Here is a 15,000-nt window from a genome sequence, read left to right as displayed (position 1 = left end):
ATAGCGATGACATCATGTGTCCCTATAGCGATGACATCATGTGTCCCTATAGCGATGACATCATGTGTCCCTATAGCGATGACATGTGTCCCTATAGCGATGACATGTGTCCCTACTATAGCGATGACATCATGTGTCCCTATAGCGATGACATCATGTGTCCCTATAGCGATGACATCATGTGTCCCTATAGCGATGACATCATGTGTCCCTATAGCGATGACATCATGTGTCCCTATAGCGATGACATCATGTGTCCCTATATAGCGATGACATCATGTGTCCCTATAGCGATGACATCATGTGTCCCTATAGCGATGACATCATGTGTCCCTATAGCGATGACATCATGTGTCCCTATATAGCGATGACATCATGTGTCCCTATAGCGATGACATCATGTGTCCCTATAGCGATGACATGTGTCCCTATAGCGATGACATCATGTGTCCATATAGCGATGACATCATGTGTCCCTACTATAGCGATGACATCATGTGTCCATATAGCGATGACATCATGTGTCCCTATAGCGATGACATCATGTGTCCCTATAGCGATGACATCAGGGAACGACAGTTTTCTTATACCTCTGGTCTGCTTTGAGGCAGGACTCCAGAGAAGATATATAACCTCATTGTCAGCTCTGTATAGCAGTGGCCGGCAAACTGTCTCAACATCCCCCATTTTAAAATGTATACAAGGAAATGGAGATCGGAAAACTTGCCCCGCATATAGGTTTCTCAAGTTGTTTTTAGGCGGATTTGTTTTGTGGGTATTTTTTTTTTTTTTTACCGTTCTCATTACTTATTTATTTCTGTCACCTCAGCGCCGGCCTTAGTATATTCGCTATTTCCACATTAAATTTTATAAATTACAATAGTTGGTTCAAACTTTGGCTCTAAATAATCATTTGACATTTTGACTGGAAACGTAGTTAGTTACTACTTCATTCCGCTGAAACAATGTACAATGCAACTTTTGGCAAAAAACGTAGATGGGTTCCATTTTTAACGCTAGCTATTTAATGGACACACATATTAATAATATATCCTGCAGTAGTTTGGACTATACTGTCTGAAGAGTGTGAAATTAACAAGCACTGCGTTGGCTGTTTCCTCTGTCCTCTTCTGTAACAAGCGAACACTGCAGACCTTTCTTCTGGCACTCTTAAGTGTGCTATAAAACTAAGTGAAACTGTGACGTACAGAAGCTGTGCATTATGCCTTTGGTCTACTCTAAGCAGTATTAAAATGCCATGATGTATACAGTAATTATACCACAATGCAAAAGTAATTATCAGGCCACCTGGGCAAATTCACCATTATTATCAGTTATGACTACCTTGGTTGTGTCGTTAAACACTAAACAGCTATATAAATTATACTCTGCGTAATGATGATAATAGCTCAAATTGATATAGCGCTTCTCTAAATACCCAAAGCGCTTTACATAAAAGAATAAGGATCACATTTTATTCGAGAAAACAAAAGAAGAAGAAAACAACAACAGGTACTAGATAAGTGACAAAAGGATAAACAAGGGATGGTGGGGGGGACATCTTTTGTTTTTATATATTTTTTATCCCACGATTTTGTAACCCATTTTTCACCCCTGTGTCAATCATCTAATGTGATCCTGGGCTCTACACACCCTCCACCAACCTAGTCCCCATATATGGGGGACAAGGGGAGACCAACCTAGTCCCCATATATGGGGGACAAGGGGAGACCAACCTAGTCCCCATATATGCGGGACAAGGGGAGACCAACCTAGTCCCCATATATGGGGGACAAGGGGAGAGCAACGGACTTGAACTCATGCTTCCTTCATGCCTGAGTGTCCAAGTTGCTCCTTTACACCTGACAGGGGGGAGTTTCCCTGGTTGGACGCTGTAGCGCGTGGAAGGAACACGTTATTCCAACCAGTTCCTTTCCCCTCCATCAGGCGCCCCGGCTGGCCAGGGGGAGGCAGTTTAGTTACCAGGATTACTGCATGTTTTTTGTGAGGGTACCTACCCTAGGGGACACGGGGAGAACATGCAAACTCCCCACAGAAAGGCCCTTTGGGGTGGGGGGACATCTTATCCAGACCTCAGCTGCAGGGGAAAGCTATCTTGAAGAGGTGGGTTTTGAGTGAGGTTTTTGAAGGAGATTGTGAAAATGTGGTGCAAATCTTTGAATACAGTATATATTCTTTCATTGCGAACGTTTTTTTAACTCAAATCTTTGCTTCTGGGGGGGGGGGGGGGGGGGTGTCCCTGGAACAACATGTTTTCAGATAGGGGTCAGCGGCCAAATACATAGAATTCTGGGGCTTCTTGACATGAAATAGTTTGAGAACGACTGACATAGTACGAGCAGAATTTCGTAGTGTATTTATTAGTTTGACGTGGAGCCAGTGTGTACAGTAGGTCGTGGAGGACAGGCGTACTGTGACCTCTGACCCGTGTACTGGTCAGCAGACGGGCGGCTATAAGTTCTGGACGTGTTGGAGTTTGCTGAGGGACTTTGAAGGCGGTGCAGTTGAGGATATATATATATATATATACTGTTGCAGTTAATCAATCCGGTGGATGTGTAATGAATGCGTGGAGGAGTGTTTCGGGTGGCTGGTAAAGTCAGGGAGGGCCGGCCCGGAGGCATGAGGGCAAATAATATATTCCTGAGGTGAAAGAAAGGGCAGTTTTTGGTTGAACTGGTTCATGTGGGCGAGGAATGAGAGGGTTATGGATGTGGGAGGAGGAGGTTGTTACAGTGTTGAGGGTGAAGTTCCCTGGAGGGGCTGGTGACGGAGTATAGGATTTCTGATTTGTTGCATAATATATTATTTTATTCGTTTATTGGTAGTAGTTTTCAACAATGTAGTACAGTTTGAACATACCTTTTTTTTTCCTCCCTCACCCCATCCCACCCCCCACTGTTATCGTCATCATTAAACAATATGGAAAATAACAGACATACAAAAACAACCATGTATTTTTGACATATAATATGAACAGTAGGAAACAAAAATAATAATTTAAGCACAGATAACAGCATATTATATTCTGCATATACTAGATGTAACCCACGTGTGAAATGAGGGTGTACTATATTAAATAAATAAGTCATTGAAATGCACAAGTAATTCATGACAGCAACATTGATAAATAAGGGTTAAAATGGTAGCCTAATGGTTTCACAATGTTTAGAGTCAGCAGTAAAACTGTACATGTACAAAAAACAACAACATCCCTTTAAGCCAGGGACAGGCAGGTGAAGTGACTTCCCCTTTAATGACACAGTGTGTGTGTGTGTGTGTGTGTGTGTGTGTGTGTGTGTGTGTGTGTGTGTGTGTGTGTGTGTGTGTGTGTGTGTGTGTGTGTGTGTGTGTGTGGGGGGGGGGTGCTCTGCTGAGGCTGTGGTGAGAGAGGAGCAGACAATGTCAGTCAGAACAGAAAGCTGCTAAACTGATTAAAAAAGGAAGAAACCTGTGATAAAAAACGTTTGATGTAAACATTAGAACAGTGACACACACTTGTGTTAAGTGTTTGGTCAGACTTGGGAGCACAACCTGCTCGGTTTAATTGTTTTGAGTTTGTGCAGACCGAGTGTTTTGGTGAGTTTAAAAACAATGCATTGATTCATTGCACTTAAACTTTGTGATTTAACTTTTACATGGAAACGTTTTGTATTGTTTCATGAGTAAGAGTATATTGTGTATGCTTTTGGTGATAAAATGTTGGTTTGTTGATGGTAAAACATGAGTAGTAGTACACTTAAGGCAGCTCAGCTGGGCACCAGCTGCTGGCAGTAATAATCAGCATCTATTTGGGTCTAGTTGTGCATACTGCAGCTAGTGCTAATTGACCCACAGAACCTGTGTAGTTTAGTGATTTGTTTTCTTTATGGCCTGTTGTACAGGTCAGGGTTTTATGTCCCTGTTGGAACAACACAGTGATATGTTAGAGATCTGGATGGCGAGCTTAGCTAGGAGCCCACACAGACACTGATACAAGGAACCATTCTACATGCAAGGGTCCACTTTGCACGGTCAGACTACCTTACTTGATCCACTCACTGCCAGAGCGGTAGGAGTGTTGGAGCTTGAATTGAATTATTTCATTTATTTTTGGATTGAACAGTGCCAAAAAAAAGTGGAAAGAAAGTGGAAACTTACCTTAGGATACCGGCAGGATTTTGTTTTTGCTTTATTGGGTCAAAGGTCAATGTTATTGTGTGTTGTATGTATTGTATGTTTGTCTTTGTCTTATTGAGTAAAAGGTTTGCCGGTTTTACATTCAAAGTAAGTGGTCTCTCTTGTCTGATATTGTATTGTTCCCCACTCATTAGAACCTAGAACTAGTCCAGTGGTTAACAGGTGCTACAACATGATACAATAACAGTTCAGTTCAGTTCAGTTTTATTTTCGGAATGGTGGACATACAGTTCATACATACTGTAGCACACATAGTTTACTTCTTTATTTTTCTACTCCTTTTGAGTGTCCGTATAGCTCATGTCCTGTCCGATATCTGAAAAATGGCTATAGGGAGAAGCCATAGGCTTGTCCAGGGGCCCTACCCCTGGAGTCCATCTGTATATTTAGGTGCACGTGTAGCAGACCGATGGGACATCTATCTGCCTACACACACAGTGCATACATTCATGTTGTCCTTAGATATATACATTCATCTACACATCTTACATTCATCTACAAAATATAACACCAGGGAAACAGGGTTGGTTGGAATAAAAGACAAGAGATCTTTTTAATAATTGGGACTATGATGTTATATATTATTTTACTCGTGTTAGGTTAACCCATTCTTAACGGGAACCCATTTTGGTGTTGGCATCATTTTATGCTTTAGCTATTGAAAAATAGCAGATCTACGAGCTCGTAGCGCGCCACCGAGTGGTGCGCTACGAGCTTGTAGGTCTGCTATTTTTTGAAAAATCGAAGAACGACTGACATTTTTAGAATCTGATCTCAGGTCAGAATGGGTCAATCAGACCAGTGTGTGTCCAGTGGAAACCTGGTATAGAATCTGATCTCAGGTCAGAATGGGTTAATCAGACCAGTGTGTGTGTGTGTCCAGTGGAAACCTGGTATAGAATCTGATCTCAGGTCAGAGTGGGTTAAACATTGCTATGTTTGTGTTGTTGTGTTCCAACAGGTAGAATGCAAGAAGGCCCAGCCTAAGGATATGTTTGTGTTGTTGTGTTCCAACAGGTAGAATGCAAGAAGGCCCAGCCTAAGGATATGTTTGTGTTGTTGTGTTCCAACAGGTAGAATGCAAGAAGGCCCAGCCTAAGGATATGTTTGTGTTGTTGTGTTCCAACAGGTAGAATGCAAGATGGCCCAGCCTAAGGATATGTTTGTGTTGTTGTGTTCCAACAGGTAGAATGCAAGAAGGCCCAGCCTAAGGATATGTTTGTGTTGTTGTGTTTTCCAACAGGTAGAATGCAAGAAGGCCCAACCTAAGGATATGTTTGTGTTGTTGTGTTTTCCAACAGGTAGAATGCAAGAAGGCCCAGCCTAAGGATATGTTTGTGTTGTTGTGTTCTAAACAGGTAGAATGCAAGAAGGCCCAGCCTAAGGATATGTTTGTGTTGTTGTGTTCTAAACAGGTAGAATGCAAGAAGGCCCAGCCTAAGGATATGTTTGTGTTGTTGTGTTCTAAACAGGTAGAATGCAAGAAGGCCCAGCCTAAGGATATGTTTGTGTTGTTGTGTTCTAAACAGGTAGAATGCAAGAAGGCCCAGCCTAAGGATATGTTTGTGTTGTTGTGTTCCAACAGGTAGAATGCAAGAAGGCCCAGCCGAAGGAGGTGATGTTTCCTCCAGGAACTCGAGGCCGGGCCAGGGGCCTACCTTACACCATGGACGCGTTCATGCTGGGCATGGGCATGCTGAGTGAGTACCACCCCCCTGTGTGTGTGTGTGTGTGTGTGTGTGTGTGTGTGTGTGTGTGTGTGTGTGTGTGTGTGTGTGTGTGTGTGTGTGTGTGTGTGTGTGTGTGTGTGTGTGTGTGTGTGTGTGTGTGTGTGTGTGTGTGTGTGTGTGTGTGTGTGCGCGCGCTCGCGCACTGTAGAATCGTTTTAAAAGAAGAAGTCCTCAGGATGCGTTGTATATTTACTCAGCAAGAATCTTTATTAGTTGCTAAGGAGTCACATTTGAGTTCAAATAAAAGTAAACAGAGTTGGACAGCTTACTTCCATGAGATGACAATTCGAGTATGACTCTCAGTATGACTCCAGATCGTTATTTGCATTGTCCTTATATTGTATCTACAATTATTGGAATTATTGTATCTTATATGTAAGGAGTCCCCAAAGCAGCTATACGTCCAAATATGGAGTTTGTTGCATCAATCACAATTCACAAACAAATCACTCAGCTCCATATATGGGCACAAAAGCGGGACAGACAGTTGCGTTCGCTTCCCGCGTTTGCGCGTCTTACTGGTTTTAAGGCCTATTCATAGTCTGGTTTTTCGGTGGTGAGTAAAAACAGAGAGAAGGGCTGGAGCGGTGGCGGTGGTTTGCTCTTCACCGCGGCTCAGTGACGTCATGTTGTAGTTCGGTGGTCACCTCAGTGACGTCATGTTGTAGTTCGGTGGTCACCTCAGTGACGTCATGTTGTAGTTCGGTGGTCACCTCAGTGACGTCATGTTGTAGTTTGGTGGTCATCTCAGTGACGTCATGTTGTAGTTCGGTGGTCACCTCAGTGACGTCATGTTGTAGTTCGGTGGTCACCTCAGTGACGTCATGTTGTAGTTTGGTGGTCACCTCAGTGACGTCATGTTGTAGTTCGGTGGTCACCTCAGTGACGTCATGTTGTAGTTTGGTGGTCACCTCAGTGACGTCATGTTGTAGTTTGGTGGTCACCTCAGTGACGTCATGTTGTAGTTTGGTGGTCACCTCAGTGACGTCATGTTGTAGTTCGGTGTTCACCTCAGTGACGTCATGTTGTAGTTCGGTGGTCACCTCAGTGACGTCATGTTGTAGTTCGGTGGTCACCTCAGTGACGTCATGTTGTAGTTCGGTGGTCACCTCAGTGACGTCATGTTGTAGTTCGGTGGTCACCTCAGTGACGTCATGTTGTAGTTCGGTGGTCACCTCACCACCGTAAATCCAGACTATGAATGAGCCTTTAGTCGACGTCTTTATTCCGCCCCCTGTTCTCCTGTTGCCACGACTTTTCAGAGCGAGCTCTTATTTTGACAGATTTATTTCGCCCACCGTTCTCCTGTTGTGGAGACCATGAACCGGAAGTAAAAATGTGGCTGTGTAAAGTTTACCGGCAATCTTTTTTGAAATTCACCCCGAAATGTAAATGTTGTGGCCGCGACCACCAACGGTTTAGCCATTAGCCGCGTGAATAAAGCTCGTTTTGATCAGAAACGCAATCTAGGAAGAAAAAGAAAATCCGAGATAAATGGAAGTGGACGGAGGGGAACCTTTTCACTGACGGACCGTTTCCGGTTTATCGATCGGCCTGTAGCGACCCAGAGCGATTAGTGTTAGTGAAGAACGCAATTTAACTTCATCAATAATTCTAACAGAGATCCTCCTTGGAATAAAGAGGTATTTCTTTCCCCCAGTGTTGTTTTTGGCAGCACATTTCTATTTTAGTTTTAGTCTTAGTCTCTTGAATAGTTTTCATTTCGTTTTAGTCACATTTTAGTCACCTGGAATGTTTTAGTGTTAGTCTAGTTTTAGTCGACTAAATATCATAAGATTTTAGTCAACTAAATCTACAGGTGATTCAGTCGACTAAAATGTATTTTGGCGGGCCTTGATGCCGTCATAATGACGGCATCATATTTTTTACACTTGCTGAAAATAGCCGATCTACAAGCTCACAACGCGTTGCAGCGCGACACGTTGTGAGCTTGTAGATCTGCTATTTTCACCATGCAACCAAGTGTAAAATGACTTGTACTGGATCTCTTGTCCACTAGTCCCTTCCTAACATTTTAGTCTAGTTTTTATTCGTTGACGAAATTGTCAGTATATTTAGTCTTAGTTTTAGTCATCATAGATAGTTTTCATTTAGTTTCCATTTAGTTTTCGTCAGTAGAAAAAGGTAGTCGACGAACATTTTTCTTTTTAGTTTTAGTCGACGAAAACAACACTGCTTTCCCCCCACTTGGAATATGTCAACTGAGTCGACTGTCAACTATCAATGCACATATCACTGTCACTGGCGTCTGCTTGAGTTGCTGCACTGGCATCTTTTCCGTTTCTTTTTGGAGACCAAGAAATGCCAACTGGTGAAATATTCTTTGTAGTTTGTAGTTGATATTCCAAGAGAATATCTTTCAGTGAATCTCTTATACACCAATGTTCTTCCTGTGAAGTACTTTTTTTGTTTTTATGCGTGTGAAGATTATAAATATCGCTGTTTCGGCTTAGAGACACATACTGAAAACTGGAGGAAAAAGCTCCAGCAGGCTATCTGCTGCTGTGTGTGTGGTGTGGTGTTCTGCTGTGTGTGTGTGGTGTTCTGCTGTATGTGTGGTGTGTTGTTCTGCTGTGTGTGTGTGGTGTTCTGCTGTGTGTGTGGTGTGATGTTCTGCACACAAGAAGAATGCCTCCATCTATCCGCCAGAACAGATTAATTCGTCCAAAGCAAACGTTTTAGTTTTTCTCTAGTGTGCAGTAAAGATAATTCGTCTGACTATTTCAAGTCCTTTTGTGTTTGTGTCTAAAACTCTCATACACTATTTAACAATTGGCATGCAGGCTATATCAGCTGTTCTGTGTTCTGTGATGCGCACGTGCACGCACATGCACGCGCGTAAAAAGCAGTAAAAAGCAGTAAAAAGCAGTAAAAAGAAAAAAACAAGACACCACTTGTAGATCGGCTATTTTCAGCAAGTGTAAAAAACTGCATCAAGTCCCGCCAAAATACATTTTAGTCGACTAAATCAACTGTAGATTCAGTTGGCTGAAATCTTATATTTATAGTCGACTAAAAACCAGACTAAAACTAAGACATTCCAGGTGACTAAAACGTGACTGAAAAGAGACTGTGACTAAAACTAAAAATCAAAATTTGCTGCCAAAAACAACACTGTCCTATTATAACTTCCCTTCACGAAGGCCTCGCAATGCGAGTGTGGGGCAGCCATTATTAAACTGGTACACTTACAAACCAAAGCCCTTGATTGACTGGTGATAGAACCATACGTGACACAAGCAATTAACAATGACATTTAGCGGATGACAAGAGAAATCTGAATGACATAAATCTGACAGTGGAGATGATGTACAACTTTTAATCATCGTATGCCAGGGCTTTAGGTGGTGGGAGAGAGTACTCTTTACTTAACCCATTTTGGAATGAGGCCGATTCTACTAAATGTCTTCTAAAATCCGGACAGTTTTCTTTTTAACCCATTCTGACCTGAGATCAGATTCATACAAGGTTTCCACTGGACACACACTGGTCTGATTAACCCATTCTGACCTGAGATCAGATTCATACAAGGTTTCCACTGGACACACACTGACTGGTCTGATCAACCCATTCTGACCTGAGATCAGATTCTAAAAATGTCAGTCGTTTTTCAAAATGTTCAAAAAATTATTATTATTTATTATTATATTATCAGTTATCACGCAGTGGGGATTATCGTTAGACCGGGGGTGCAAGTGGTTAATCACTAATCAGACTGAAACTTGGAACAGCTGCGCGCTCCATTGTTTTAGAACAAGAATAGCAATCAAATGCAGCAAAGGATGTTTTGTCTGTGGAGTAATCTCCAGCCAGACTCCTATCTCAGAAGTCATTGTGTGTTGTGTGAATGGGAGCACTGAACCGAAGGTGAGAAGAATCTCCCTTTTGTGCAGTGTGTGTTGTTCTTGGCAGCAACATTTAGATTTATTTTAGTTTTAGTCATAGTCTCTTGAATACGTAGTTTTCATTTAGTTTTAGTCACATTTTTTGTCACCTGGAATGTTTTAGTGTCTAGTCTAGTTTTAGTCGACTAGATATCATAAGATTTTAGTCGACTAAATCTAGAGGTGATTTAGTCGACTAAAATGTATTTTGGCCTTGATGCCGTCGTAATGACTGATTTTACATGTGCTGAGAATAGACGATCTACAAGCTCACAGCGCGATGCGTTGTGAGCTGTATAAAAAGGGGTCCCACACCTTACTGCATTCTTTCAGGGAGCCACCCAGCAAAGCATCTGATTCTTTCCAATTGGACATAGTTAAGTATTCTTCACTAGCTAACAGGGTAACGAAGGCTATAAACGTCTCCAGGGAAGAGTAGCGACGTTGCAGAGGGAAAATTACCCCAAAATATCCATTTGTAACGCTTCACTTCCCCAAGAATAATCTCGACACTTTAATTTTAAAACTTGGGTTGTGAGGATCACTTTAACTCGATGTTTGTGGTTAATTTAATAACTCAGAGTTGACATGGCGTGTTGTGAGCGATTATTCTGCCGCCCTTATTGCACGATGGTATGAAAGACTGCATGATATGAGCTAACATGATTTAACGAAAGGGATAGGATTTATCCCTGTGAAATAATACAAGACAAGAAGCAATAGCAACAAGTCAGAGAAATCATATTTTTTTTATGTTTCCAGTACAGTGCACGGCACCATCTTTTGCTGCACTGGGTCACTATTATTAGCCCATTCCGGGAACCCCTTTTTAACTAAGCATTATGTTATACTTTATAGCTATTGAAAAATAGCAGATCTACAAGCTCATTTAATGTTTGCGCTCTGTGCGCGCCACTCACCGAGCGCAGACATTCAATCCCATTGACGATGAATGGACAATTTTGAGTGTTCGTTATTCGTGTACAAATAATGCGCGACACAAACATTCAAAGACGTTAGATGAGGACGCAAATTCCGATCGCGTCGGAATGAGATGACGTAAGATGAGCCCCCCCTCACTTCACACGGGTGTGATTTCATTGTTGTCTGAACGTGCCTCACTTGCTATAAAATTAATCTTATACTCCCCCCCCCCCCCCCCCCCCCCCCACCCCCCCCAAAGGCAGTCCGACCGCCACCGTTCCATCATCTGGCTGGTGCACGCCGTGCAACGGGTCCACAGCTGCAGGGGGCGGGGCAGAGAGGTGGCGCTAAATGACACTGACTAACCGAGTCTGTAATACTGACAATACCTCCTGCCAGCCCCCCCCCCTCCCTCCCCCCCCCCTTTCCACCCCTCCCCTCTGGACATCCACTCCAAACTCCCTTATACTGCATGAAAGGTTGGAAGTCCATTCAGAGTCACCTAGGCCAGGGGTCTGTGACCTTTTTCACATCAAGTGCCATGTTTTCATTTCCGTGATAGTCAGTGTGCCATATATATTTATGACACCACATCAACATTAAATATTCCCAACTGATTTTGATTGTCCATATAGGATATACATAACAAGCTTAGAAATATTTTTGATGATCATTAAACTCAGAGCATTAACCCACCTACTGTAATCCCTCCCCAGTCATGAGTTTCGAGTTTGAATGAATGTACAATTATGTGCAGGATGTAAATTATCGTGTAATTTGTAGATGTGAATAGACTTAATTTAACTGACTATACTTTTTTTTTGAATATTTAATTTTAAATAAAAACCTTCTCTCTCTCACACTAATGCCAGTGTGCCAGTGATCACCCTCCCCTGTGCCAATGTTGGCACCCGTGCCTAAGGTTCTACCCCTGCCCTAGGCTATATCTATAAGGTCGGAAAGAGCATTCTGACTGATATTCACTGTATGGTGGTAAACGGTGCATTTATATACAGTATATATAGCGCCTTTTATCCAAGGCTGCTTTTTACAGAGACGATTGTTGCATTGTATACATTCACCCACAATTCACACACATTATCCACACACCGAGAGGACACCATGCGAGGCACCAAAACCTGCACTTCTTCGGGAGCAATTCCGGGGGTTCAGTTAGAGTCTTTGCTCAAGGACACTTCGACTACTTACTTACTGACTCCCTCACTGTATGTAGAAGGCGGCAATTATGTGCATTCTGTCTCCCCTCGCTGTATGGAAGTTGGCAGACACTGGCAGTCCAGACTATAGAGAACTGTGTTTATATGAATGAATTCCACTCGGATAAAACACACGCACACACACACACACACACACACACACACACACACACACACACGCACACACAGGCAAAGAGCAGCACCCCCACGAACCACATAACCCCCCTGTATGCGTGACCCCCCCCCCCCCCACCCACAACCGTGCATTATACTTGACAAGAGATAATTAATTAACAGAGAGATTGATCGTCTGCCAAAAAACAACTGGAGCAAATAAAAATGGTTTGATGCCGGCGTACAGTATATAGTATACAGTATATAGTGCCGAATCCCAAATTCAGTTGACTGATAACGGGGGGGGGGGCTCTGGGTATAGGTCGGGGGGGGGGGGGGGGCACACCTTCAATTTGGCTCCGCTAAGCAATGTCTCTCCTCACATGGTGGGGCCAAAGGGTTGGGCCGGGGTCCAATAATATGCACTGATATTCACGCACCATGCAGGCCCCCCTTGTGCTGCCCTGGATGTCTCACTGGGCCTTCACCCTTGTCTTACACACATGCACACATTCTCTATACCCCCATCCGCACGCATGCATGCATGCATGCACGCACGTGCACGCACACACACACACACAGACACACATTCCCAGCAGAACATTGCAGAGCTAAATGAGGGGGAAAAAACTGAAGCTTATATTAAATTATGAATATGCGATTTCATCTTGGCTCCTGCTCTGTGAATGGAGAATAATTGGATATGGATATCACTCACAGAGTCTCATTTGTTTTTTTTTGGTTGAGGAGGAGATTGACTGGCACCGTCAGAACCAGTATTCAGTATTCTGTTCAGTAGTTTATGGTCCAACTCTTTTCAACAGGAATGGAGCTCGAAGTATACGAGCAACCATGTAATGGTCATTGTTGGAAGGTTAGCACTTTGGGAACACTTTGAGGAAGTTCCAGCGTTCCATGCCACTGCGTATTTTGCCCGTAAACAAGTTTACAACAAGTTAAACAAGTTTAGCGGGCATATACAGTTAATATACGGTAATATACAGGATGTGATGGTATACACTAAACCCAAGCGTTTAGGTTATAAACTGTTTTAAACACATCATTTGTAACACTTTTTAAACGTGTCACAGTGTTTAGATTATAAACAGAAGAACATGTTTAATCGCCTGTAACACTTTTTAAACGTGTTTAGTTTTTACAATCAAAGTCAGTCATACTGTATATAGGTGTTTAGAATTCGAACACTAGGTGTTCTCGTGAGGTGTTTGAGTTGAACTCGTGTTCTTTACTGTATTGTATGAATATTAATAAACACTTGGCATTTTATTATTACACACATGGTGTTTAGGTTTAAACGCGTCACATGTTCCAGGGATTTACAGTGTACAATTCGGGAGTTTATCGGAGTTTGTCGGAAAGTTTAACGGGAGTTTTTCTTGCGCAGTGCCAGTTGTTGCAGGTATACAGAGAGAAAGTTGGAGGAAAGTTTTAGAGAGAGAGAGAGAGAGAGGAAGTGGCCACACAGAGAGAGAGAGAGAGACTTATAGGACGTGTTAGAGAGGAGGGCGCCGGTATGAACCGTTGCGCTCCCGTGCGCGCGACGCCCCCTTATCTAAATGCAATTCAGAAAAGCGGGACAGCGAATCGTTCCCGTTTGCCAATTTGCATGAGAACTCCCAACCAACGAACGCCGCTCATTACTTAGGGAGCGGTAATTCCTTACATGCCGGAAAAACTCATTAAAGGGGCCTCTCTGGCGTTCCCTTTTTGTTTACGGCGTCTAATCGAGCCATTTATCTTTATTGTGTAAGGAGAGAGTCGCATGTATGTTTGCTTGAAATTAATACGCGCTTAAGACATTCTGAACGGGAACCCATGTTGGCGTTAGCATCATGTCGTGCTTTAGCTATTTAAAAATAGCAGATCTACAAGCTCATAGCGCGCCACCGAGTGGCGCGCTATGAGCTTGTAGGTCTGCTATTTTTTTTTAAATCGAAGAACGACTGACATTTTTTTTAGAATCTGATCTCAGGTCAGAATGGGTTATAATCAGACCAGTGTGTGTCCATGCAGTGGAAACCTCGTATGAATCTGATCTCAGGTCAGAACGGGTTAAGCCCCCTCGCAGCCTCCACGCTGGCTTTCGGCAGATGGATAATTGATTTTAAAGTGAATGTGAACTGTTGAGCCATAAAATAGGTACATTAGCATGCATATTAATACGCGGGCGTCTACAGAGGGTCGGGTAAGAAGCGAAACCATCGGGGGCAGATAAATAAAACGACAGGTTTTATTTATCGAGGAGACGGGCCAAGTCGACGGGGGGGCGGGGGGGGGGCGGGGGGGGGGGGGGGGGAACATGGTGCGCCTAATCGCTACTTCTGCCACGTTGATTCAAACACAAGCGCGTTCGTACATACACACACATACACGCACGCACACACACACATGCACACACACACACGCACACACACACATACACACACACACACACACACACACACATACACACACACACACGACACAGAGGACCTTGTCTGACTGGTACTTTGTGAAGCCTCCTCTCTACTCTCTCCCCTCAGACAGTCATTTGCTCACCTGGTAACAGCAGGGGAGAACAACAGACAGACACATGAGCACCGTTCACTATGATGTCAGACTGCATGCCCCGCCCCCCTCCAACCCCCCCCCCCCCCCCCCCCCCCCCCCCCCCCACGCACACACACTCTCACACTACCTGGCACTTCTTTCCTCCTTTCTATCTCTCTCTCTCCCTCCCTCTTTCTCTCTCCCTCCCTCCCTCCCTCTCTCTCTCTCTCTCTCTCTCTCTCTCTCTCTCTCTCTCTCTCTCCCCCCCCTCTCTCTCTCCCTCCCTCTTTCTCTCTCCCTCTCTCTCTCTCTCTCCCTCCCTCTCTCTCTCTCTCTCTCTCTCTCTCTCTCTCTCTCCCC

At 43.6% G+C, this 15,000-nt stretch overlaps 1 protein-coding gene across 1 annotated transcript in view; it reads left to right on the top strand.

Moving 5' to 3' along the window:
- Window positions 1-15,000, top strand: part of LOC308321258 (RNA-binding protein Musashi homolog 2-like) — a gene marked incomplete at both ends in the record, with an annotated part of 138,848 nt that overhangs the window by 120,025 nt on the left and 3,823 nt on the right. Inside the window, one exon of the mRNA XM_080772097.1 lies at window positions 5,786-5,900. Coding sequence (XP_080628223.1) covers window positions 5,786-5,900 — 115 coding nt within the window. The remainder of the gene's footprint in view (window positions 1-5,785; window positions 5,901-15,000) is intronic.

The sequence above is a fragment of the Protomyctophum bolini genome, assembly GCF_963924005.1.
Source record: "Protomyctophum bolini genome assembly, chromosome: 9".
Taxonomy (NCBI): domain Eukaryota; kingdom Metazoa; phylum Chordata; class Actinopteri; order Myctophiformes; family Myctophidae; genus Protomyctophum; species Protomyctophum bolini.
Note: the sequence above shows the minus strand (reverse complement) of the source record. Positions and strands in the feature narration are given on the sequence as shown.